Source organism: Taudactylus pleione, unplaced genomic scaffold (assembly GCF_031769625.1).
Source record: "Taudactylus pleione unplaced genomic scaffold, aTauple2 ptg000437l, whole genome shotgun sequence".
NCBI lineage: Eukaryota > Metazoa > Chordata > Amphibia > Anura > Myobatrachidae > Taudactylus > Taudactylus pleione.
The window spans coordinates 5,150,209-5,178,169 of record NW_028284839.1 but is presented as its reverse complement, the minus strand read 5'-3'; the positions used below and the strand labels follow the sequence as shown (position 1 = coordinate 5,178,169).

Sequence of the window (27,961 nt, the reverse complement as noted above, 5' to 3'; positions counted from 1 at the left end):
ACTGGGAGACTATCAGGATAGAGGGAAAGATGAATGCAACAATGTACAGAGACATCTTGGATGAAAACCTGCTCCAGAGTGCTCTTGACCTCTGACTGGGGCGACTGTTCATCTTTCAGCAGGACAACGACCATAAGCACACAGCCAAGATATCAAAGGAGTGGCTTCAGGACAACTCTGTTAAATTCCTTCAGTGGCCCAGCCAGAGCCCAGACTTGAATCCAATTGAACATCTCTGGAGAGATCTGAAAATGGCTGTCCACCGACTCTTCCCATCCAACCTGATGGAGCTTGAGAGGTGCTGCAAAGAGGAATGGGCGAAACTGTCCAAAGATAGGTGTGCCAAGCTTGTGGCATCATATTCAAAAAGACTTGAGGCTGTAATTGCTGCCAAAGGTGCATCAACAAAGTATTGAGCAAAGGTTGTGATTTCTTAGTTGTTGTTTTTTATTGAATTTGCAAAAATCTCAAAAAAAACCTTTTACACGTTGTCATTATGGGGTACTGTGTGTAGAATTTTGAGGACAACAAAAATGAATTTATTCCATTTTGGAAGAAGGCTGTAACATAACAAAATGGGAAAAGCTAAACTTTGTGAACACTTTCCATATATATATTTAATGCATTTCCTGGTTCTGGGGTCTGTTTGTTCGTTCAGGCTAATTTCTTGAGCCACTCTACAGATTTTGATGGGGTTTTCACTATTCCATACAGCATTGGTCTATAGGTTTAGGTGTGTGGCAGAGTAGCTGCCCATGGTGATGAAACTGCAAAGTGAGAGCCAATCAGAGCTAGCAATGTGCCCTGTTGCTTAGCAGCAGCCTATAGGGGGAAAGGAGTCAGTGACTGAGCAGGATTACATCAGAGGCAGACAGAGAGTGAGAGAGACAGCCTCCAACAACCCATGTAGATGCCCTGATGTAGTCACAGGAGCCAGGGGAGGCATGGCATTCAGGAATTTAATAAAAACAAACAACCATCGGAACACCATCAAATGATTACCATTTGATGGTGGCAAATATCAGACTTGCACCATTATATAGTAAAAACGCTACCATCGGAACAGAAAGCTCAGTGGTTAGTAACCATCAGATTCCGATGTCTTTTCCTACGCTGAACCAGCAGGCGGTCTCCGGCCACCACTTCTCCACCGTGAAGTGCTCCCTCTACAGCGTGATGTTCCCGCTCAGCCAAATGCCCTCTGTGAACAGGAGGCACCTCCCATGGAAGTCAGCGCTGTTCTCGGACAGGGGCACCACGGCGAGAAAGCTCAACAGGAAGCCCAGGAAATACAGGGTACATCGTGCAAAGAAGACATTGCTCTTCATGTTCGTCAGCTGGGGAGGGGTGCGCATGGAGGCTGCGGAAATATGCACAGGTGCCCAAGCCCTGCGGACATGCTGCTAATATTGCTTACGGTAGCTGCAATACAAATCTCTCATCCATGATCCTCATGCCCTTCCCAGTACATCCCAGCAGCCGGGCCCCTGCCAGCTGCAGGGCAACAGCAGTTGGGGGGCTGTGGTGACACTGGTGAGATGCAGGGGGCAGGGGTGAGCAGCAGGAGGCTGTTGTAAGATGCAGGAGGCTATGGTGAGAGCAGGGGACTGGTGACATGGCGTAGATTGTTGTGAGATACAGGGGGCTGTGGTGACATGGCATAGGTTGATATGAGATATGGGGGCTGTGGCGAGATTAAATTGTTCCCGTGTGAAGCCGTGGCGGGTTACTAGTGTATGTGGACATACAGTATAGATAGAATATAACAAAGTATGACATAAGGCAAACAATACAGATCATATTTTTGCAAACAGAGTAGACACTACTATTAAATGACAAGTCTTGCTGTCTTGTTTTATCAGTGCAGTTTATTGGCAAAAGAAAAATCATATATATATATAATGCTCCAGAAAGTGAGGCCTCTTCTGTTTGACCACTGCCTTTCCAAAACCAAGACAGGGAGCTCTTGAACATACAGAAACAAGTGTATAAATCACATTTTGCTTTAAGAGTGATCTCTCACCACAGTAAGAAACGTGCTGTTCACCTTTAGCTGCTATATAATACATTTCTTTACACGTTTCATCATGTTTCTCACACGATTTCTTCAGAGGGGACAGATTACAATGTGACTAGGGCAGAGGTTCCCAAACTCCGCCATTATAGTCCAGGTTTTAAGGATATCCATGCTTGAATCCATCAAATTGACTGAGGTACTAATTAAGTCACCTGTGCTCAGGCATGGATATCCTTAAAATGCGGACTGTAATGGCGGAGTTTGGGAACCTCTGGACTAGGGAGTGGAGAGATTTAGTAAGAAAATATCACATAGGTGGTAATGCAGTTTTAAAGATTTATCCTTGGAAATGTTCAACCTTGGAAATGTCCCTATTTCACATTTCCATCTACCCATTACAGCTACTCTTCTTATGCTTGGGGCTTTATAAGTGAATATATACTGAGCATTTACATTTTTTTTAAAAGTTGCATTTGTGTCAAGTTTAGAAGTAGGGATCGTAATGCCCAACGGTTCAGTGAATGAGAATCGGATTCAGTTACACACAAGCTGCCATATCGGCTTCCCACGTTGTACATTTATCTGCCAGTTACAGTAGGCTGATTATGCTCGCACCTCCACAGGCTGTAATGTGCGTGGCCATCAGAATGTGATAATGTGCGTAGCCATCAGAATGTGATAATGTGCGTAGCCATCGGAAGCCGTTCTGGCTGCTTCCACGTTTAGTTTAATCAGCCTCTCAGTGTATGATGTGCATAGATAAAACTGCTAAGCAACATTGTTTCTCAGCATGCATGGGTTATAGAAGGCAATTATACATGTGTATAATTTGCTATCCCTACCATTAGACAAAACCTGTAAAGCTGGGTGCACACTACTAGTAGATGTGCAAATGACGCTATAGTCGTCCCGATTTCCCTTGAACCAGAGAACAAACGCTATAGAGGGTGATTCAGTACTGGGCGGAATTGCAAAGCTTTCAATTTTTATACCAATTGAATAGTAGATTTCACTAGTATAATGGATCTGGCTCCTCTGTGTTCTCTGCTATGCTTTGATATGCATAGGTTGAATACATGGCACCTTCCATTGATTCTTGCATTATAGACTTATCTCTACTACTGAAGAGTCAGCTGGGAACAGTGGAGCAGCGTTAGAGTAATATTCTGGTGTAGTCATCGGAATAATCATATTTTCCATTGCTGGACAAAGTTTGACCTTTTAGGAATTCGAAAAAAAAAAATAATTCATGTCTTGTAATTAAAACCATATTGTGCTACATCTGCCGTAGTGGAATGTATCTGAGTAGTCCTTACATATATCAGGCAACGTGTTTTATTTGTTACAGCTATGTTTGAGTGCTTGCCAAAAACTAGAAATGTTGAAATTGAAATTTTCTAAACATCTGTATGTTCAGTGCCGGGTACTAATACAGTTCTATCTGTGCAGGGTTGTAAAGTGCATTTACCAGCACTTTGCACAGTTCTATCAAAGCTTGGAAAGAGATAACATGGAGAGTGATACAGGGGTCTATTTACTAAGCCTTGGATGGAGATAAAGTGAATGGAGATAAAGTACCAGCCAATCAGCTCCTAACTACCATGTCACAGGCTGTGTTTGAAAAATGACAGTTAGGAGCTGGTTGGTTGGTACTTTATCTCTGTCCACTTTATCTCCATCCAAGGCTTAGTAAATAGACCCCAAAATACTAACCAATAATTTTCTAACTGTCACTTTACAGGCTGCGTTTGAAAAAGTACAGCTAGGAGCTGATTGGCTGGTACTTTACCTCTCTCCAAGCTTTGATAAATCTCCCCCTGAGTTCTTGTTTGATCACACAGTGCCCTCTCTGTATTTATTGAAAGTACGTCTGTCACCACCGCCGCAGTGCGCCCATGTTCTGCGCTAAACATGCGTCCCAAGGAAATGCAGCCTCTCTAGGAATACATGAGGCACTTGTCCATGATCCGTTGTAGTACAGGATTTGCAGCAAGTGGGTGGGATAATCGCCCCATTACGTGCCACTCACCTCACTAAACGTCATTTGGTTGGGGTGCGATAATAGGAAGTGCGTCATCCCCTGAGATGAGCCGGGCATAATGACCTGATTATGCCGTTCTTGTCTCATAACTCGTGTTAGCCATACTCCCTCCCCTTTGCGCCTCCCTGTAGTGAGTTTGGAAAAGTAGAAAAATCGGGACACTTTAGGCCACACCTCTAATCCACCCAGGAAAATCCTTATCCAATCAGATAAGTCACATGTTTCGTTTTGCAGTGAAAACTGTAGCCTTGAGTGGGGTATGCTGTAGTTATGACTTAACCATATTCTATTTAAAAAGTTTCCGGCTTTCTGCTAGCGGCACGGTGCATTTGATAACATGACCTGGCCCCGCGCCCTGTTGCCAGTATATAATAGTCCTGCATGAAGACCGCATTCTGATGTATATCAACCCCCTACGCCTGTCGTATTAACAAACGGGAGCATCTCATGTTATTACTGGAGCTCTGCAGACTTTTCTTGAACATGCTTTAACTAGATTTATCATATTTTAGAACGTCAAAGCTTTATTAGCAAGGCAAAACTGTACAAGGGGCTGGACTAGATACAGTCCATTAGCATAGCAAGCAAATGTCCCAAATTTTCTTGGTGCAGTTTTGGCCAATTACATTGGAATTCCTCTTTTTCTGAATGTTACTTATAATTATAATTATTTGTCCTATTTTAGTCTGTAGACTTTATAAGCCTTTATCTTTTGAAGAACAATATTTTAAACTCTGTAGATAACATCTGTATACATGACATGACGGTGGGGGTTGTGATGTTCAGGGGTGCATGTCCATGGAAATTGTCTTTTAAAATGTTGACGCTGATGCATTAGGCTCATGTTATAAATACAAGTGTAACTGGTGTGACACCAAAATCCTCTAGATCAGTTTCCCAAATCTGGTCCTCATGCACCCACAACAGCTCGTGTTTTCCGGATTTGCTGGAAACCGGTAGGAGAATTACCGATCTACCCGAGTACACTTGCGTCCTCTGTGCATGATTGAAGAAATCCTGAAAACATGAGCTGTTGGGGGTGCGTGAGGCCCGGATTTGTGAAACTCTGATCTAGATCAGAGGTAGTCGAGCTTTTGCTCTCCAGCTGAAATAAAAGTCCCAGAATTCCAGCAGCACATTGGCACTTGTAGTTCTACTGAAGAGCCAAGGCTGACCGGGTACATTTGTATTGTTTGGGCTGGAAACCATAAATACCTACTGTTTGTGCATTTTAAGACCTATTGCACATGGTCTTAATTTTTTTTCGCTCTTCTAGTCGTCTTGTGAGCATACCTTTCCAATTTGGCCCAGCTGTTTTGTTAGAAGCCAAAGGAATGTACCTTTTTGTGCTCCAATTTCTAGTAATCCTTTATTACATTTAAACCCAGAAGCTTGGCTGTTACAGATGAGTGAAGAGCAGTGACACTGCATGTAAATCATGCTTCGCAGGGGATCCGGCCATTTCACACAGGTACAATCTCCGCTTTTCGCCTTTGCTGCGTTGCACAGTGCAATTCCACGTTGTATTTATCAATTGCCATTTTGGAGACTTTCTAGTCTATAACTAATAGAGTTGCATAAAAATATCCCACAAATCGAATTTCACAGTAGAACAGGCCGTTCTGCAGAAGTACAAAGTTCTGTTGTCCAATTTCAGCTTTGTCCTCATAATCCAGCGGAATGGCCAATGTTGCACTGTGTATGTAAAGTCACGTATAGTATCATTTCTTGACTATTAGTTTGATACGGAGATGGTCGCAGCTGTGGTCTCGTACACAGCGGAGGTGAGAAAATTTGCAGATGTCTAAGCTGCCGGGACTTGTATTGAGACACCCACCTGAGGCGTCTCAGATCTGCCGCTGCAGTGCAGAGAGACCACCATTGGTCGCTCATAGGTCAATCATCAAATTTCTAAGTAACCGCATGGTTAGGCTGAATGGTTGTCAGAACTGAGGCCTGGAGCCTTCGCAACTGCTTACAGATAGCCCCGAAAATGGTCGTGACACGTCTGCGTTTGAGTCGCCACCATGAAGCCAGATGTAAACTGGACATGTCACATGGGACCTTCAGCCCACTTGTGTCGATAAGTTGCTTACAGACTCCACCATTCATCGACTGATCTTTACAATCGGATTGTGCTACATGTATCCAATTTTTCTGCTCTACCAGGATCTGCTGTGCGCAGGGAAAAAATGTCTTCCCTCGCAGCGCAAAGTCTTAACGACCGTATCCTACAGCTCATCAAGTTCATGAACTGATTTGTATTCGTGAATTTTGCTTCTCAATGAAAATATTTCAACGTACCTGGCACACAGATCTGAGTAATCTTGAAAGCTTACGATCTAGATCTGTAAATAGTAAAACCTTCTGCTAATTGAAACTACTGAAACCATTTTTGTTTTTGCCTAAGTTGCCTAATACTGCTCGGTGGCTGTCACCTGAAGTAATGTACAAATGTAACGCTCAAGTAAAATAGGAACAAACACGATACAAAAAATAAAACCAAATAACACTCAGTACAGTGCACACAAGTATAAAAAATATCTATGCACAGAAGTGTGAAATAATGATGTTGGCTGTACTGATCGTTAGCGGCAGATTTCACCTGACAGATGCCGCTGTCTTCTTCATTTTTGTGATGACTGCAACCTTAAGACCTTGTCATGATCTAATATTAATGCGCACTAGATAGAGAGAATTCCGTTTCTTCAGAGACTTCTTAGAAATACGACAAGGTGCTGGACCGGATCTGCCAAGAAACCTTCTTTATATGAGATTACAGTATTTATCATGGACATGTCAGAAATGAAGACTGAAAAGGAGCAACGTTAAATAAAATGGCACAAATTGAGATGTAGCGGAGTTTGGCAAAACAGTGTTGCAGCGCGAAGGGACTGATGTGTGGACAGATTTAGAGTTGGGAGGGGGCGTGTCCTAGCGCAACTCTAAATGGTCGTGTTAAAACAACGTTACCCAGTATGTTCCCTGTATTGGAAAAAAAAAAATAATGAATTTGCACCTCTGCTCTCACATTGCAGCTTGGTTTGTCTGGGTGCAGATTTACTCCTCGTTTTTGCTTTGATCCTTAATCTGAACTGCTCTATTATGTAGCAAAATCCGTTGTTTTGGACAAAACTACATGGGCTACACCCAAACATCTTATCTTGGTTGAATCAGCGGTTCAAGTAGATTGTTTTTATTAAAGATCTCTTTACCTCAGCGTTTTTTAACCACTGTGCCGTGGCACACAAGTGTGCCGCGGCAGTCATCTCAGCGCACTTGTACTGTCGTGTGTTTTATTCCGGAGGAGGCCAATGTAGTGTTTTATTCCTGAGGCAGCCAATGTAGCGTGTTTTATTCCTATGGAGGCCAATATATGTGTATATTTTTATGTGGGAGCCAATGTTTATGTTTTTATATTGGTCACCCACACCTCATAGCCGGATGGTGTGCCTTGGCAATTTTAAAATCTTGTGTAGTGTGCCTCGAGTTGAAAATCACTGCATTACCTTCTCCTTACCAATTATAGGAGCGCAGGCTCCCTGCAGTAAGTTCCATCTCTAAGTATGACCCTTTAATTTTGATATTTTGGGGGACTTCCGGACTGTGGGCCTGATTTTTAAAGGTACAGGTTGAGTCTCCCATATCCGTTATTCCAAAAACCGAAATATTCCAAAAACCGGAATATTTAGGTGCATATGTGACGTCACCTGACGTCATGACATCACTAGTATCAGTGGCCAATGATTAGCGGCGTGGTCCACACGCCAGGCAATCACCCGCCGGCCCCCCAGCGGCAGCTGCTGGACCCCTCGTTACAGCTGCAGCACCTGCCGGACCCCTCGTGACAGCCGCAGCACCTGCCGGACCCCTCGTGACAGCCGCAGCACCCTACTGGACCCTTCCTCCTTACCTGCCGGACCCTTCCGCCTCAGTCGCCGGACCCCTCACGACACCCGCCGGATCCCTGTAGCACCTGCCGGACCACCGCAAAAACCCCGCCGGACCCCTGTATCACCCGCCGGACCACTGCAACACATTCCGGACTCACCCGCAGCACACGCCGGGGCCTCCCGTGACACCCGCCGGGCCCCCCCCAGGTATTCAGAAAACCGGAATAATCCAAAATCCGAAATGCTCGTGGTCCCGAGCATTTCGGATATGGGAGACTCAACCTGTACAGTATTAATGTTTGCACAGTTGAGCAATGTTTTGCTACTCCCCACGCACGAAAAGTCCAGGAAACCTTTACTGTGCACAAGCAATCCAAACTGCGATGGCGTACGACATCGCTATTAGAGGGTTTCTCCATGGGCAGTTCAGTCTGGAGACTGGGAGGTGACTTAAAGTCTTCGCAAAAAAGAGGAGGCGTTTAGGTCTGTTTCAGCATGCGGCTGCATTCTCCTTCGCAGCACCGCTGCATATTTAAACAAAGTTACAAGGGAGACTCTGCACCAGGCAGAGGCTGCTCGAGGAGTCGATATTGCAGTTGGTGGTGCATCGATGGTGGAGAGCTCGGGTCCACCAGCGCACTTGTGCATTGCTCAGATATGCAAAGTGGGCGTCACAGGGTTTGCCAAGTCCGTCGCGCGGTAGTGCACAAGTGGAATGCTTAAAGTTCCATTTGCATATTTTCGCACTGAACTACATGCACCACTGAATCGGGCAATCAGACCCTGTGTTCTCATTGGTACATTGTGATTCACCATTTTATTGTAATTATGTATTTTCTTTTAGCAATGCTTTTAATTTATAGAGGTACAGTGGCACCCTTGGTACATTCTATCTGCATCCTGCCTAAATATTATATAATTAATGCCCTCGGTATGCTTTTACAGGGCCTTTTATATGGGTCAGCTCTGCCATACCTCTCTGAAGCAAAGGATTTAATCTTATACAAGAGGGAGAGTGGAATTTTGGGGGCTATTTAATTTTTGAGAAACATACATCTCTGAATGGCGTCTTTTTTACATTACTGAGGTGTAGGAGGGCCGGGAAGAGCTTCTCCTCTAGCCACTCTCCCCGACTTCCTGCACAGCCCAATACGCAGCCGGCAGCAGCTCCCATATGCAACTCTTCCGTACAGCTATAAAACGTGCCGGCCGCTTCCCTCATATAACTAATCTGCCCCTTTATTAATCTTAACCAACTACCCGGTGCTGCCTGGAACCTGCAACGATGCACCCGGGGGATTCGGGCAGTCTGGGACTCAGGAGGACCGCTCTGCCGCAGCTTTCCAGCACCCAGGATCTAATAAAAATAAATAAATATATATAATATTTTTTAAAATCTTTTTGTGAACTTTTAACTGTTCACAGCAGCAAACTGGCTATTAGTCCCCTGTACACCAGTGTAGTATTAGGAATTACTCCAGTGAGGGGGGATGTGGTCATAATACCGACCGCAGGGATGCTGGTGCTGGAATCCTGGCGCCGGCAACCCGAAAGGAAGTAGCAGGGTTAGGCTTAGGCACTAGGGGGAGGGTTAGGTTTAGGATGCGGGGAGGGGGAGGTTAGGTTTAGGCACCATGTAGGGAGGGGGAGAGTTAGGTTTAGGCACCATGTAGGGAGGGGGAGGATTAGGTTTAGGGTGTGGGGAGGGGGAGGTTAGGTTTAGGCACCGGGTAGGGGGAGGGTTAGGGTTAGGCACTAGTGGGAGCGTTAGGTTTAGGGTGTGGGGAGGGGGAGGTTAGGTTTATGCACCAGGTAGGGGGAGGGTTAGGGTTAGGCACTAGTGGGAGGGTTAGCTTTAGGGTGTGGGGAGGGGGAGGTTAGGTTTAGGCACCAGGTAGGGGGAGGGTAAGGTTTAGGGTGTGGGGAGGGGGTGGATAGGTTTAGGCACCAGGTAGGGGGAGGGTTAGGCACTAGTGGGAGGGTTAGGTTTAGGGTGCGGGGAGGGGGAGGTTAGGTTTAGGCACCAGATAGGGGGAGGGTTAGGGTTAGGCACTAGTGGGAGGGGGAGGTTTAGGGTGCGGGGAGGGGGAGGTTAGGTTTAGGCACCAGGTAGGGTGAGGAGAGGGTTAGGGTTAGCACTAGTGGGAGGTTTAGGGTGCAGGGAGGGAGTGGATAGGTTTAGGCACCAAGTAGGGGTAGGGAGAGGGGGAGGGTTAGGTTTAGGGTGCGGGGAGGGGGAGGTTAGGCTTAGGCACCAGGTAGGGAGAGGGGGTGGGTTAGGGTTAGCACTAGTGGGAGTGTTAGGTTTAGGGTGCGGGGAGGGAGTGGATAGGTTTAGGCACCAAGTAGGGGTAGGGAGAGGGGGAGGGTTAGGATGCGGCACCTGGATTCTTACCCCCGGCATCCCCATGCCCAACCCCAGTGAGTATGGCTGCCAGCACTGTCACAGATCCCTCAGTATGTGTAGCTGCTGGGAACAGGCAGCGCATGTTGTAACCTATTGGCTTTCTCACGACATAAACCTCTCCAGATGTAAGAATGAAAGAACTCTCATCAGGACCACGTCACGTTCTTCCATTGCTTTATAATACACATTATGCTGCTGATTCAGAGATGAACCCAGTAGCCGCCTCATCCTTTGCCGCACTCGCGGCTGCGTCTTTAAGCTAATGCCGTGTCCCGTTATTTTTAAAGAACTGAGGCGTCCACTTGCAGCGTCTTTAGATGCATCATCGGTCGCACAGTGGAAACTTGCACCAGCCCTATGGCGGGTGCAGTCTCTCTCCCTCTGAGCATGGCGTCGTCTGTGAGCGTCTGTGCGCATGTCAATGCAGCCGCTTCCAGCGACGCGTGTGCATCAGCTCCACCGCTGCTTTGTTTCCTCCCAGAAACACCCACCATAATTATCAGGCCTTGCCTCCGATTCTGTGCTGCGTCTCTGTGCGCAGACAATCGGGACGCATGCTTGGTGCCACTCAGATGCATACTCAGTAGACAAAACATCAGCCAACTGCATGCGTATTGCCACTCCGTCCATGGCTGAATCAGGCCCTGTGCCCTTATGACACCAGGAGGTACATTTACTAAAGTGCGGGTTTTTAGAAGCGGAGATGTTGTCCATAGCAACCAATCAGATTCTAGCTATTATCTTCTAGAAGGTGCCAGATAAATAAGTAGAATCTGATTGGTTGCTATGGGCAACATCTCCACTTCTAAAAACCCGTACTTTAGTAAATAAACCCCCAGGTGTTATAAATTGTCTTTGTTTATTAGGGGTTTCTAAATTCCAGCCTATATTTAAATATCAGGTTAAAACCAACTCTGTATTATGGGAATATGCTAATTCAAAATCTATCTACAAATTATTCTACTGCACACACAGCTGAATGTTAGCCCTAAATTAATCAGGAGAAGCCTAAACTATTGAATGTAAGTTTTCCTCCTGGATATAGCTTTGCATACTGTAGACAAGAATTGCATGAAATCAGGATTCAATCTCATTTTACTGAATCTGATGATTTGATGAAAGTGGAATGTTGGTAAAAACATTAAGCACTCATTGAGGGTAAATTTACTAAAGTGAGAGTTTTTAGAAGTGAGTTTTAAAAGTGATGTTGCCCATAGCAACCAATCCGATTCTGCTTAACATTTAACTACCACCTTCTAGAAGATAATAGCTAGAATCTGATTGGTTGCTATGGGCAACATCACTTTTTAAAACTCCATTCTAAAAAAAACTCTCACTTTAGTAAATTTACCCCTGAGTCCTGGATCTCTAATAAACACCCATTAATTGTCCAGTCATCCGCTTTGGCAATCTTCAGTTGCGACCCTCTTTTCTGCTGCAGATTATTCTTAAACTGGGTACACACGTAACGATGTGTGTACCCAGCGATGCGACGGACCACCGACAGGCCGACCTATTGGGCGTCTGGTACACATTACACGATCCGGTGCCCGACCGCCCAATATGTTGGCACCAGCCGCATTTCGCTGCATGTGGTCGTCAGTCGGATTGTCAGACTGAGCTGCATGTAGGGCCGACATGACGATGCGACTGACGACCAAACAGGAGCGCGCCTGGTTGTTAGTAGTACGTACTCGCTGGCCGATGTGTCGGCCCGATCCGCCGGATCGGACAACATATTGTCAACATACTGGCTAATGTGTACCCAGCTTTACACCGGTTATATGGTCATGATTAGTAATGCTTCTCTTTTACATCTTAAATCCTTTCTATAATTGATGCACCTGCAGTTTTATTCAATGTTATTCAAACTATACTTTGTAATGAACAACTTATTTATTAGCTGAGTTTTTTTTTTTTGCAGAAGCCAATCTATAGATAATTAGCGTTGAAGTGAATATGAAACATGAGTTGAATAATTTGTATTGAGGTTGTTCTTTCTGGGTCCTCGTGACAAGTTCTATTCCTATTGCCCAGGTTCTTATAGGAACAAACATAACTGTCTCTACTTGGCTTGTCCCTGTCATTACACTCACCTTGAAGAAACTGTTGGAAAAGTATTCTCAGGCATCTTGTGTGACAGTAATTGGCTGCTTTTTTTTACTGTACATTCGTGCCGCACGAACTAGCATAGGTGTAAGCGTTAATTCAATATTTCAAGCCTATTGTTTGCTACGTTCAATATAATGCTAAAACATACATGGCCAAAAGCACACCCAGCCCTGGATTCTGATATGAGATGGTTATATTCTAAGTCACTAATGGGCACCCTAATAGACTTTAAGGGACACATATTTGGCCTTCTAACCTCCAAAAGAGCCGCACGCTACCCTTAGCTCTCCGTGATAAGTAAAAAATATACATTTAATAAGAGAGACTTCTAATTCCTTCAGAATAGCTCCCACTTGTCACTCAAATACACCCCAAAGCACATTTGAAACGCCTTTATCCTCCATTTACCCAAAGGCTCCTATTACACCTCCCACTTTACTTAAACCCATGTCAGCTTCCCAACTCGCTTATTTAATACGAGTTGGAGGCTACAGGCAGAGGAGTAGCGTGGAACCATAGCACCCAGAGAACGTGCCCCCCCTTCCTCCCTGTACTGAACTGTGCCAGTGGGCTATGGCCAGCCTGCGGGGGGATACTGAAGTGAATAGAAAAACAGCAAACAGTGGCAGTATCACACTGGGCATTGAGGTCCCTTTGGGGGAATAGAATCTGACATTAAAACCACTGCTTTCTACTTCAGGGTCCATAGGGTATCCACAGGATATCTTGGGGTATAGGTGTGACGTCAGTCGCAGGGCACCAAAGAGTTAAGCTTTCAGCCTCCCAGGATGCACTAGGTCCCCCTCCTATACCCCGCCCCCGGGCCAAGGCACCTCAGTTTAGTTTGGTGCACCTGTTGGAGTGGGGGCTAGAAGAGCCCCTGAAGCTTTTTCTTCATGCAGCTGTGGCTGCACATCTGGATGAACAGCATGGACAGTCAGTCCTGACGTCCATGCTGTCTTCCCTACACCCCGCCGGTACTGATCCGGGGATGCTGGTGGGCGTCTGGGGTCACAGCTAGCGGTGACCCCAGATGCTCCGGACCATGGCCGGATTCAAGGGGGACAGAGGTAAGCAGCGGGGTCCCGCGGTGGGTCCCCGCTGATCACATGGTCCTAAGTCCCCAGGCAGGGGGCTCCCTGGGGACTGGCTGCAGCGTGGAGCCAGGCGACCAACCTGCGCTTCCACTACCCCCTGGGACAGCGGACCGCAGCAGAGCGGTAGCGCTGCGGCGTCCCAGGGGTTAAATGCATGCCAGGGGAGCGCGCCTTCCCTGTCTCACAGCCGGCGCCTCCCCCGCTGCACACAGCCCTCTCTGCACTGTGCTGACTGGTCCTGTGTCAGCGCTCCTCCCCCAGGCCAGCTTCTCTCTGCTCCTCGGCGGCCATCTTCTCTGCAACGCATGGTGAACGCTGCTGGAAGTCTGGAAGGAAGCATCGTGGTCTGGGTCCCCCCGCATACCTCTCCTCCGCTGTGGCTCAGGTCTGTGTATGCAGCGCTGTGTCCTACCAGGCCCTGTGTCTGTGTAGTTGAGTGATCAGCGCTGTTAGTGCAGGAATTGTTATTTCTCTGCATTGTATGTGACTGTGCTAGCGCTGCCTGTAACTTTTCTTCTCTAAACTGTCAGCTTTATTACTGTCCCTGTTCTTTCTGCTAAAGCCCTTGCGGTGCGGTGCTGCAGGGTGGTCTCTCGCCTATTTAATACTTAATTGGTGAGAGAGGTCACATACGTGGTGCCATCATGTCTGAAAGTGATTTTCCCCTCCGGCTACAGTGTACCACGTGCAAAGTACCGTTAGCGGAGGGGGAGGGTAGCGCGGAGGGCCTTTGCCGGCAGTGTTTGTCCATGGCGCGGCCTATTACGGTTACAGCACCGGTACAGGAGCCGCCCTGGGCTTGTTTCGCTCAGGCGTTAACAGCTTTAGTGGGCCAGTTAGCTCCGCAGCCCGCGTTTACTCCGATGGGTTTGTCCCAGCAGTCTGTGGTGTCGTCACCCATGCAGGGGTTCCCACGACAATTGGTGGTACCCCACAGTCTCCCTATTTCCCCGCTCCCGGGTTCTCAGGAGCCAGCGTGGGTTAACTCCCTGACGAGTTCTGTACAGCACTTGTCGGATGTGTTGCAAGGGGAGTCTGTGATGCGGCCTCATAAAAGGCCGGTGGCGTCTCTGTCCGCTCCTTATGAGGATGACGAAGGGACGTCTGATGATGGGGAGATTCTGGATCCTTACGATCAGGAACCTTTCCATACTAAGGACGCTGATGCTAAGTCCAAAGTATATATTCCTGGACTTATTCGGGCGGTCCGCACAGCCTTGGTGATTGAGGACGAAGTTCCCCCAGCGGCTAAATCTAAGTATGCCTTTTTCAAAGATGTGAAGGGCGATGCCACAGTCTTTCCTCTTTCGGGTCAGTTGCTGGACCATTTAGAGGAGGCGTGGAAACAACCTGGCAAAAGATACCAGCCGCAGAGACGCCTGGCGGTGGCTTATCCGTTCGCGGATAATTATTTTGCTAAGTGTGAATCCCCTCCACAGGTGGATTCTCACGTGACCCGTCTTGTCCGTAGTGCCACATTGCCGATGCCATCCATGTCCTCCCTTAAGGATGTTACGGACCGCAAGGTAGAAATCTGCCTGAAGTCCGCTTATTCCCTTGCAGGGGGGGCAGCACGGCCGGCTATGGCCATTTGCTGGGTTGCCAGAGCGATGGAGCGCTGGGCGGATTCATTAGAGGCTTCTTTTGAATCCGACTGTCCGGCCGAACAGGCGGAGTTGATTGGCAATCTCCGTGATTCGGCCACCTACATCAACGAGGCGGCTCTAGACATTAGTACTCTGGTGTCTAGAATTTCTTCAGCAGCGGTAGCTGCTCGTCGCACCTTGTGGCTGCGATCCTGGAAGGCGGACGCAGATCCAAGAAAGGTCTGGAAGCGTTGCCGTTTACCGGAGAAGTTCTCTTCGGTCCGGATCTGGATAAGATTGTGGCCACGCTGGCGGCAGCCAAATCTGCTTGTCTCCCGTCGGCCGCTGCTCCTTCTGGTTCTGGACCATCGTCCTTTCGGTCATCTAGGGCCCAGGGCAGGCCCAAACCACAGTCGTTTCCTCGACAGGCTGGCCCTAAGAAATCGGTCAAGCCCCGGAAACAGGCATGGAGTACCAGACGTCCGGCCCCCAAGCCAGATGACAAGCCTGCGGCCTGACGGTCCGGGTCTCCCCTTGGGGGATCCCAGGGTGGGAGGCCGCCTGCTGCAGTTCTCCCGGTGTTGGTCGTTCACTACGACAGACACTTGGGTTCTGGAGGTGGTCTCTCACGGGTACGCCCTCTCCTTCCGGCACAGACCCCCGGCTCGATTCTTCACCACGGGTCTACCATCAGACCGGAACAAGGCTACGGAGCTGCGGAAGGTATTGCACACTATGCTCCAGGCTGGAGTTATAGTGCCTGTTCCATTCTCCCAGAGGGGCCAGGGTTTCTATTCAAATCTATTTTTGGTACAGAAACCCAATGGGTCATATCGTCCGATTCTCAACCTCAAAGCACTCAACAAGTCTTTGCGGGTCCCGAAGTTTCGGATGGAGACCCTACGGTCCATCATTCTGGCGCTGGAACGTGGGGACTACATGGTGTCATTGGACATACAGGACGCTATGGCGGTCATGGCGGCTTCTCTGCGGCTGCAAGGAGTCCGCATGTTGCCGTACTTGGACGACCTGTTATTGGTGGCAGGATCTCCAGAGCTCCTGTTACACCACTTGGACCTGACCATTGCACTGCTGCAACGGCACGGCTGGCTAATCAACTGGCAGAAGTCCACTCTAATCCCGTCTCGGAGGATTCTGCATCTTGGAGCCTTATTGGACTCGGGACAGCAAAGGATCTTCGTGACGGAGGACAAGATCTCTGCTTTACAGTCAAGGGTGCGCAGTTGTCTGCACAGCCGCCGGGTGTCCTTACACTCGGCGATGAGGTTACTGGGCTCCATGGTGTCGGTGTTCGACATGGTGGAATACGCCCAGTTTCACTCCAGACCTCTGCAGCACCTGATCCTGTCCAAGTGGAACGGGCTGCCTCAGTCTCTGAAGTTCCAGACGATTGTGCTCACCCCGGAGGTTCGCCTGTCCCTTGCGTGGTGGTTAAAGACGACCCACCTCAACAAGGGACGTCCGTTCTGGGTTCCAAATTGGGTCCTGTTGACAACGGACGCCAGTCTTCGGGGCTGGGGAGCAGTTTCGGGTCCACACTTGTTCCAGGGCAGGTGGACACCGACAGAAGCGGAGCTTCCAATAAATATCTTGGAACTCCGTGCGGTCTTCAATGCTCTCCTGCAGGTACAGCGGTTTCTCCAGGGTCACCCGGTGCAGGTCCAGTCGGACAATGCTACCACCGTGGCCTACATAAACAGGCAAGGAGGAACTCTCAGTCGGGCGGCTCTCGTAGAGGTCTCTCGGATCCTGGTTTGGGCGGAGCGCAATCTTCCGGCCATATCAGCGGTCTTCATCCCGGGAGTGCTAAATTGGGAGGCGGACTTTCTAAGTCGCCAGGACGTTCATCCAGGGGAATGGTCCCTGCACCCGGACGTTTTTCAACTACTGGTGGACAGGTGGGGTCTTCCAGAAATCGACCTCATGGCGTCCCGGCACAACAACAAGTTGCCGGTGTACGGGTCTCGCACAAGAGACGAAGGGGCGTCTCTGGTGGATGCTCTGTCCGTCCGGTGGACGTTCAGGTTCGCATACCTGTTCCCTCCGGTCTCCCTTCTTCCACGGGTAATCCGGAAATTCAAACAGGAAGGAGGGACGCTCCTGTTGATAGCTCCCGCGTGGCCCAGACGGCACTGGTTCTCAGACCTTCAGGGTCTGTCCGTGGACAGTCCTCTGCGGTTGCCGCTACGACCGGACCTTCTGTCTCAGGGTCCTTGTCTTCACCCGGACCTGACTCGGCTGTCTTTGGCGGCGTGGCTGTTGAGACGGCCATGCTAAGGTCCTGGGGGTTTTCCAGCTCTGTGGTGCGTACCATGTTACGAGCTCGGAAACCGTCTTCCGCGAGGATATACCATCGCGTGTGGCATACGTTCTTCCAGTGGTGTCGACCGAGAGGTTATGCACCGCGGGAGTTTCGTCTGTCTCGGATTCTCGCCTTCCTGCAAGCGGGACTAGATCATGGGCTTCGCCTTGCTTCTTTGAAGGTACAGGTTTCGGCCCTATCTGTCTGGTTTCACCGTAGGATTGCTACAATCCCGGATGTGCGCACCTTTATGCAAGGTGTTCTCCGTATTCAGCCACCCTTTGTTCCACCTGTGGCGCCTTGGGATTTGGCTGTGGTCCTGAGGGCTCTCCAAGGACCGCCGTTTGAACCACTGGGCTCAGTGGATATTAAATGGCTAACAGCTAAGACTGTTTTCCTTCTGGCCGTTGCTTCAGCCAGACGTGTTTCTGAGTTAGGGGCTCTTTCTTGTAGACCCCCTTTCTTGGTTTTTCATGGGAACAGGGCAGTGCTCCGCACTCGGCCCGAGTTTCTTCCCAAAGTTGTTTCCCAGTTTTGTGTTAACGAGGAAATAGTTGTTCCGGCCTTTAACTCACCGGGTCTTTCCGTGGGTGAGGCCTCTTTGGATGTTGTGCGGGCCTTAAGGACTTATGTTGACCGCACTTCTTTGTTTAGGAAGTCGGACGCTTTGTTGTCCTCTATGGCTTCTGTAAAAAGGGTTGGCCTGCTTCAAAGCAAACTTTGGCAGCCTGGATCCGTATGGCTATTTCTGAAGCTTATCTTCATGAAGGCCTACCGGTCCCTCCTTCTCTGAAGGCTCATTCCACTAGGTCTGTGGGTCCTTCGTGGGCAGCTCGACGTGGTGCCTCGGCAGTTCAGATCTGCAAGGCTGCTACGTGGTCTTCTGTCCATACCTTCGTGAGGTATTACAGGTTTGACACCTTCGCCTCTCAGGATGCTTCCTTCGGGCGGCGGATTCTCCTTTCTGCACAGGAGCGTCCCCACCCTTAAAGGATACTGCTTTGGGACATCCCCAAGGTATCCTGTGGATACCCTATGGACCCTGAAGTAGAAAATATGAGATATGGTAAGAACTTACCCTTGTTATCTCTATTTCTACGAAGTCCATAGGGTTCCACAGGACTCCCGCCCTGTCGCACCTGTGCTGCAGATGGGCTTTGCTCTGGTCACCGGTTTTCCGTCTCCCTCTGGTGAGAATGTGATTCTTGTATGTGTCCAGATCTTTGTTCTCTCTCTTCCTTCTCCTCCTCCGGCCTATGGCTTGGTAACTAACTGAGGTGCCTTGGCCCGGGGGCGGGGTATAGGAGGGGGACCTAGTGCATCCTGGGAGGCTGAAAGCTTAACTCTTTGGTGCCCTGCGACTGACGTCACACCTATACCCCAAGGTATCCTGTGGAACCCTATGGACTTCGTAGAAATAGAGATAACAAGGGTAAGTTCTTACCATATCTCATATTTTATTTATGTATAGCACCTAGGATCTAACTGTTATCTCCTTTGAATCATTGTTATTAGTCAATAGAGGAGATTGTAATATATATTCTGACCATTTAACTTAAATTAACAGAATACATGTGCTAGAGTGAAATTCCACATGGTGCACAGCTTATTACTGTAATAACACCTATAGGAATCTCCCTTCTCAGCTATGCTCCTACTTCGCATATATACATTGCACCTATAGTAATGTGAGTACTACTAATCATGTAATGTTCTGTCTACACCATTATTATTATTTCAGGTCTAATATTTTTTAAAAGACCTTTCAAATAACACTGTGTGGTCATACTTGGGAACATCCTCCATTACTTTATATAGCAAAGCAGTGACTTTCTTTTTTAATCTCATACCTTATAATTGAAGTTTAGAACTTTACCTCAGATGTGTCACTTTTAAGTCCATTGGAGAACAATGAATGAAAGAGGAGAGGAGGGGGGGGATGTAGTCTGGAAGCCGACGGTCTAAATGCCAAACGCCGGCTTCCACACTCTCTAATCCCGGCGTGGTACTAATGACAGGCTTCAAACTCGACGCCTGTCATTATCCATAAGCGGAAGACCGACACCCGGCATACCGAACGAAGGGGGGGGGGGGGTTGGTTAGGTTTAGGGTCCCCGGGGGACTTAGGGTTAGGCACCTCCCCGGGAGTTCAGAGTTAGGCTGTGGGGAAGGGGAGGTTAGGACTAGGCACTCCCCGCGGGAGTTTAGGGTTAGGCTGCGGGGAAGGGGAAGTTAGGGTTAAGCACCCCCCCCCCCCCCCGGGAGACTTAGGTTTAGGCTGCGGGGAAGAGGGGGTTAGGTTTAGTCACTTAGGGGGGGTTAGGGTTAGGCACTTGGGGAGGAGATTAGGGTTAGGCACCCCTAAATTAGGGTTAGGGGGTAGAATTAGGTTAGCGAAACTTACCTTAGGAACGATCGGGATCTTCACCCTTGCCGGGCTGCCGCTGTCGGGATTGCGGCCGGCGGTAATACCTACTACACCCATATGGGGGAAGGGGAGAAGAAAGTGACGGTCAGAGAGAGGTGGTGACAGAAGCCAATAAGAAAGGAGTGATCAGGGGCAAAGAGCCGATCACATGGAAAAGAATGGAGGGAATTAAAGAGGTGAGAAGTGAATATAATCAATCTGACAGGAAAGGGGAGGTGACAGAAGATGATCACAGAGGAGGGAGGGCCGGAGGGGAGGTGACAGAAGATGATCACAGAGGAGGGAGGGCCGGAGGGGATGCAATGAGGGAGCATGAAATGTAGAAACGGATCTCCGATCCACTTATTTAGGATATAGAGCAAACAAACAAGATAAAACTAACAGGCGGCCGTCATAATGTGCAGCGCCCCATGAATTCCGGAACCCTTGATGGCACCCTCTGTCCATGTTGGCGCCCGGACCTCATGCTCCATCGGAACCACCCTCTCTACTTCCCTGGCTACAGGCGAAGCTTGGAGCAAATAGATCACATAGGAGGAGGCGTCTGGTAGTCACAGTGGGAGGTGCTAATCATTGCTGTAAGTAATGCACAACTTTGTTACATGGGGTTGCGCCCTCACACATTTTTTTTCTGCTTCACTGTGCCTTACAGAACAGTCGAACAAATGTATATGTGGGAGATTTATCAAACCTTGGAGAGAGCGAAAGTATCAACCAATCGGCACCTAGCGCAGCCTGTAAAATGACAGAAGCTGATTGGTTGGTACTTTATCTCTCTCCAAGCTTTGATAAATCTCCCCTATGAGATATAGCTTTATATTGTCCCCGAGCGCAGGTTATGAGCAGATTGTGGATTTATTTATTATTTGCTCTGTCGTATTGTGAAAGGTCTGTCTCCCCTCAGTAAGACTGACAGGAGGGCTATGCAGATATAAAGGGAACACAACGACATCTCTACTAAATTGTGAGCTCTGTAAGCAGAATTACATACACCATCATAGAAACTAATGAGGTTACTTTCACACATTCATTCTTTAATATTTATATTAGACACATAATTTAGCGGCAGTTTATGAACAGACTCTGGTCGTGGAGGGTGTTTAATTCATACATATGAGACATGTTGTCAGTAGGTCCTTTAAATTACGCTTCAGGGAAGCATTCCGAGCCTAAAATGACTTATAACTTATATAAGAGAGGACAGTAGCTTCCAGTAAGGTCACTTAGTGTCACATAAATATCTGCATGGCTGTTATATATAGAATCATTTACATATATGATTGTGAATGCTGCAATTTGCCTTTACATATTTTTTAGCTGTGTTACCACAGAGTTTGTTCAGTTATCAACTGACTTATGATAGTGTGCATTTTGGGCTTTTATAATATTGCAAGCACAGTTCACAGGGCTGCCATGAGAAATTCTGGGGCCCAGTACTGACGACATAGGCAGTGGTGGGTGGGGCCAGGGGCAGGGAAGGCTGGACCTTTAATGAGGGGGTGGGGCAAAGAGCAGAAAAGTCTGGATAAGGGGCCAGGGCACAGGGCTGGGAAGGATGGACTGGGGCGGCACAGAACAGGGATGGCTGGACTAGGGAGGCAGGCAAAGGGCAGGTAAGACCGGCCGGACCTGGGGAGGGGGGGAGACAGGGCAGGGAAGGCTGGCTCGCTGAACTTGCGGGGGTGCAGGCAAGGCTGGCTGGACTGGGGGGCAGTCCAGGGAAGGCTGGCTGGACTAGGGGTGGGAGCAATGGGCAGGGTCAAGCACTAAATACCTGGTTTCTTCCAGGTATGAAGAAACCGCACTGGCGGCATCTCTGGAGAGAGAAGGGGACCCAGGTGGCAACTTCGCGATGCAGAATACACCGACAGCCAGGGAAAAAAAGCCGGTGCGGCTGCTCCTGATTGGCTGCCATTCCGCAAGCTGTGATTGGCTTGCAGCCTGTGCCATATTTGAAATGCCACTGATGCTCTTCTGTCCCAGAATGTTGGCAACTATGAGCTAGTGGTGTCAGTGCAGGATGGTTCTGATTGGCCGAACTAAATCAGCCAATCCAGAGAGTCCAGTGTGCTACTGTAAATATGAGCTGTTACCGCATTTAGGGGTCTACTTACTAAGATTTGTTAGGAGATAAAGTGAACGGGGATAAGGTCACAGTCACAGTCTTGGCCAACCGGGCACCACATATTGCAAATGAATGTCCTCATTCTAGTGAGGCAGTGGGAAATGCAATATTGTATAGCTCCTAAACATACATGTTTTGTGCGGCCCCAACATTCATCAACTGAGAATCCAATTGGACTAGCCTCCGGCACATTTCCTATGTCATGGCAGAAAAAAAATGCTTACAGTATATTCTACCACATGCCTGTGTTGCCTTTCCCAGGTCAGACCTGTATATGTAGAAAGTACATTATATAGACACTATGGAAAGAGTTTACATTCTCTCTGCCAATTTCCTTGTAATGTCTAAACACTGACCCGGTCACAGTGTTTCATAACTATATATTTATTATAACTTTAAACATGTTGCAAACAGCTGTATTCTAGCAAAGTTACATTCCCTAGTCTGCTAAAGGTTTTATTAAATTCCAGGCCGATGTCTTCAGGCATCTCATCTTTACATTAAAGGCTACAGCTGCACCGCAGTGGACCAGTACAGTTTAATGCACAAGTGCCATAAATCTGGGTTTCGCGATGCATGTCAGCAGAGGCAAACTCCACATCGCTCTTATACACAGTAAGCACATTAAAAGTCAGAGTTAAGTACACGCTAAATTACATATTGTACGATGTATCGCTCCGGCGCGGATTGGAACAATATATCGTACACATCGTATAGTGGGCCTGATTCAGACCCGCTCACGAGTGCATAGCGCTTGCAAGCAGGTCGATGGTCAGGCAGTTCGCATGCATCAGGCCGGGAGCGAGTGAGAACTTCACTCGCTCGGGGCTCGCAGCAAAACGGGGCGGCTGTCGATATTGATCGACAGCTCACCCCGATTTGTCGGGGGGGGGGGGTGGCTGCACAAACTGAGGCGGAGCAGGTAGTTCACTGGGGCTTGCGGTGGACGAGACCATACCACAAGGGTCTCGTCGCAAGGCCGATGGTTGCGATAATCGCAACCATCGCCAGGCTGCCTGCACAAGCTGTGGGTTGGAATCCACAGCTATGCGAGCGGCCTGGAGGCGGATTTTTTTAAAAAAAATCTGCACTGATTCAGAGCGAGGGCTTGCAAATAGCGAGCGCCTCTGAATCAGGACCAGTGTGTACGCCCGATCCACGATTCATCGCATCGTCCCATCTACTTTTCTGCACGGGAGATGGACGATGCAATGAACCACGTTGTGCTTTTACATGTAGCGACGCATTGCGCCATCGCACACCAGAACGGGCAATGTATCATTACATCATATCACACCGCCGCTGGGTCGCTCCATCATATGGTGTGTACCCAGCTTAAGATGGAAGAGACAAAAGGTAAATACCATAACTCCCTTTCTGTGTTTCCTCCTTACAAATAATCACCACTCACCTCCAACACTTCTCCCCTCTTATGGAGAGTCTCTACCCTGCATGACCAGACTCTCCCCCAATGTTCAGTCTATTAAACATTCTCTTACATACCACCTCTTCACTATAGCCCATACAAACCTCACATAATTCTACTCCAGACCTACTACCAGATACAGGGGTAGATGTACTAAGCATTGGAGAGGGATAAAGTACCAGCCAATCAGCTCCTAACTGTCATTTTTCAAACACAGGCTGTAAATCGCAGTTAGGAGCTGATTGGTTGGTACTTTGGAGACATAAAGTGGAGAGGGTTAAAGTACCAACCAATCAGCTCCTGTCATTTTTCAAACACAGCCTGTCACATGAGCTGAGGGGAGACAATAGGAGGCACAAAGAGGCTGATTGAATTCACTACGAGGTTCCATCTGAGCCTTGTGCAATCTGCGGATGTGCAGACTTCCAGCCGTTGCGCTGTTTCTCCATGTTTTACCCTGCGCACAGAGACTTTCATACTCTGCTATTCTGTAGTCGTCGGCAATTTATTGCATTCTGCAGTACGGTCACTGTAGTGGGCACAGGGCAAAGACTAGCCAGCCCACATACCATTTGGATAAGGGCTTTACATATATATCTCTAAATCCGCAGTTGCACATCAAACGTTCACTTTTGCAGACACCCGAATAGCCAGGCATTGCTGGGACTTGCAGTGCAACAGCAGCTGGTGAACCACATGTTGCTTAAGATGTAGTCCGACCACTGCGCTTTCTAAGACCTGACATTTTCCATTGTGTCATTTATGGATTTCATTAAACATAACACATCCATCTGTTTAAGCTGGACATCATTAAATGAACGTGGCTTCTTTCCATCTCGTATGATAATTATTAAATGTTGGCTTCCAGCACCCGCTGCGAATGGTAATTCTGTAGTGCGGAATGCTGCTGGGGAGATGGTTATTTCTGGCTCTGTTATCTGCCATGTAAAGGTGTTTGGAGCTGCTATATTTACACACTACCTGTGATCACCGAAGGTGTGAAATGAATCTACAGGCTGCTGCGCACAATCTGTGCTTATTGTCATTCTGGGACGAGTCCGCTAAGCTTGCAGAACTGCCGCCATTTACCCAGGAGCAGTTGTTAACAATTAACCTTTAATTCGAAAATAGCTTCCCTTCTTGTTTTGTCTTTTTTGTTGTTGTTTTTTTTCTACTTAGCCAGATGTGGGCTGCACGGATTGCTTAGTGGTTAGCATTACTGCCTTACAGCAGTGAGGTCTTGGGTCTGATTCCACCCCTTCTCCCCCAGGGCATTGCCACTCGCACAGTAGTGGATTTCCTACCTCTACAGATCTTGGTTCTGTGCGGGTGTTACACAGACTCTCTACATAATTATACCAGACTCTGAACTTTGGAACCCATTTTGCACCCAGGGTTGGGGGAAATCCCCGGTGGGCCCCACCCCCTCTTCTAGGGCGGTCATGTTCTAGACTGTGCATTGACTTGTGCATTGTTACTCTATTACCTTGTGGTGCAGAACCACTAAAAAATATCAGTTCTTAGTTTACTTATATAGAAACTACACCAATATTTGCCTACTGGTTAGTCTAGCAACTGCGGTGACTGGCGACACCCCCTCTGGTGGATGACCACACCCCATAAGCATGGGCTCCTACTTCTGCATTCCCCTGGTGGTCCCTATATGCCCTAGTCCCGACAGTGTTTCCACCTCATGTTGCACTTCAGCAAAGAATAACGTCTCTAGGTGCAATACGAGGAATGTAATAAAATGCTTCATACACACAAGTGCCACATGCAGTAAAGGCCACTCCAATGTCCCTGGCTCCTCGCTGGTGTACATAAATTAATAAATCAGGGGTAAAGTGTAATGAAAGTGTTAGTTCTGGTGTTTGGACTTTTGCATGGCGTGGCTCTTCTATTTCTCCACCGAGACGCAGTTCTAGTTTATGGAGAGTACGTGTGTACCTTGATGTGCGCTGTGTGGATCATCCATAAGCTTTGGAGCAAAACTAAAGTATTTTAAGGTATGCAGCCAATGCACTTTGTAAAGGAGGCCCGGATAGCTTGAACTTGATTTAGAATATGGTCATCTGGATGAAGGTCATACTTGCCCTCTCTGGGTACCTCTGGAACTTCCAAAAGAGCAGTTCTTCCTCCTGAATACCACCCACATCCTAGTACACGCCCCTCTTCCCACAGTGACCACCTCCCTGTCGCCTCCAGGAAGGCTACAGGAAGAGGTATATTAAATGTTGACAAGTATGATTAAGGTTCAAGATGTTGTTATTGCTCTTAATCTTTATAAAAGGGGCAAATCAGGATCCAAAACTGGAACCCCCAGGAGAACACCCCTAGAAATACTCTACAGAAAACTGCTCCAGTCCATTTAATGTCGGGTACAAACATGGGTGGGGCAATTTGGTGCACATTACACAAGGCTCTATCATGTTCCTTTTGCCCTTCCACTCACATGGTACTGAGAGAGCCACAATACTCTGTCTCCAGGGCAGGGTTCACTGATGCTGGTCGATCTACTCCACAAGGCACCAGGGCAACCACTTGGGCTACGATACCAGTAGTTCTCCACTGGTACTGGCTTAATCTGCCCCCAGCTCATCTATACACCAATACAACGTTATTACCCCGGACTGGTAGTAACAATAGAGGGTAATAAGTCGCTTGTCTTACCTGATTATCAAACTCTCTGTTTCCTTTCCATTATCGGTATCTATTGTACAGACATAGGTGGGACCCGTCTCGTTAGTGCATACAGATGGCAGGTGCATTAAGTGATCACAGAAGGTGCTTCTTGTCTAATAAAACATATTTTATTTTATAGCGCATCTAAAATATTACACTCTTCTCCAGGTGTCACCATGAAATTAATGGATGAAGTGGCGGGAATTGTGGCTGTCCGCCACTGTAAGACCAACATTGTTACAGCTTCTGTAGATGCCATCAACTTTCATCGCAAGATTCAGAAAGGTGCGTACATTACTCTTACAGTATTGAAAAACAATAGCTTTGCCATATAAGTGCATTCATGTTGCATGAATTCCATAACATCGGGACAAAGTCTGTCTGCAAAGATTAATATAACTACAGAGCCATTGTTAGTCTCTCTCGCATGACACCCTAAACCTACCTTCCCATTCCCTATAGATTGTGAGCAGGGCCCTCTTACCAGAATCTGTATGTAATGCCGGCGACTGAATAGCCGCCGGATGATATACCGACACCAGAGGCAAATCCGACTGGGGCTGGTAAGGACACTAACCCACCCCCTACCCTACCTTAACCCTCCCTTAGTAGTGCCTAACCCTAACGTCCCCCCCTAGTTCCTAACCTTAACCTCCCCCCATTAGTGCCTAACCCTAAACCTATCCCTCCCAGGAGAGTTCCTAACCTCCCCCTTTCCCTACCCTGACCCTCCCGGGAGGGGGTGCCTAACCCTAAGTTCCCCCAGGGGTGTGTCGTGTGTCCCCCCCCACCCCTGCTGCTAGAACCTAAGACACCCGGCTTACATTTGTTCGGTACGCCGGGTGTCGGTATTTCGTAGTGGGGCTCGGTTGGTGTCGGGATTTCGACACCTTTCTTTAGTCCCATGTCGGGCTCGCAGTGTCGGGATATCGGCGGGCGGGATAACACCCGCCGGTATCCAGACTTAATCCCCTCTTACCTCTGTCAGTCTATTACCCGGTCTCATCTTATTACTGTTTGTTCCCAATTGTAAATAAAGCACAAGGAAATATGCTGGCGCTATATAACTAACTTATAAAAAATATTATTGTTCATGTTTGATAGCACATAGTAAAACAAAAAAAGCTTGGGTGCATGGACTAGTGGTTATATTGTAAGGTTATTCATATACATAGCAGAAAGCCACTAGAAAATACATGCCGAGGTCCATGTAACGTGTAGCTTGCTTACACAGCTACATACAAATTGAAATAATGGATTAAATGGATGAACATTGAACCCTGATTTGCAGATTGCCATCTCTTGTCATTTAAGGTTAGTGTCTCTTTAAGAGCAGCAACTGGAAGATAAATGTTACCCTATAATATATGTTTATAGGTCTTCAGGCAGATATGGCTTAATTGCTTCCCACTGAGCAATGGAACATTTTTATATTATTAATGTGATTTGTGTTTTTGTTTTTATAGAAGCCTGTAATTTGAGTAACACAGGGATTCATTTAGCAATCACAATTAAGAGATATAAAAGTATTTTCTATCTGTAATTAAAAGGTTACAGGAAAAGATGAAGAATATGTTTTATTACCAGGAAACATCTTAAGCGATCCCAGCAATATTTCCGTCTAGTACTGTATGTCGGTTACCGAACGTAGACTAAATACACACACACACACACACACACACACACTTATAGCGGTTAGACTGTTATTCTTGGACTGATTTAATAACATTAATTTAAAAATAATATTACATTTAAAGTTTTATATAAATATAGATCTACATATAGTATAAATAGATATATATTTGTTTATTAAAGTATAAGAAT

At 47.6% G+C, this 27,961-nt stretch overlaps 1 protein-coding gene across 4 annotated transcripts in view; it reads left to right on the top strand.

Moving 5' to 3' along the window:
• The window catches only part of ACOT7 (acyl-CoA thioesterase 7), a 221,448-nt gene that overhangs the window by 141,434 nt on the left and 52,053 nt on the right, over window positions 1–27,961 (top strand). For all 4 annotated transcript variants that reach the window (XM_088447749.1, XM_088447747.1, XM_088447748.1 and 1 more), the window contains one exon: window positions 26,306–26,422. In XM_088447749.1, coding sequence (XP_088303875.1) covers window positions 26,306–26,422 — 117 coding nt within the window. The remainder of the gene's footprint in view (window positions 1–26,305; window positions 26,423–27,961) is intronic.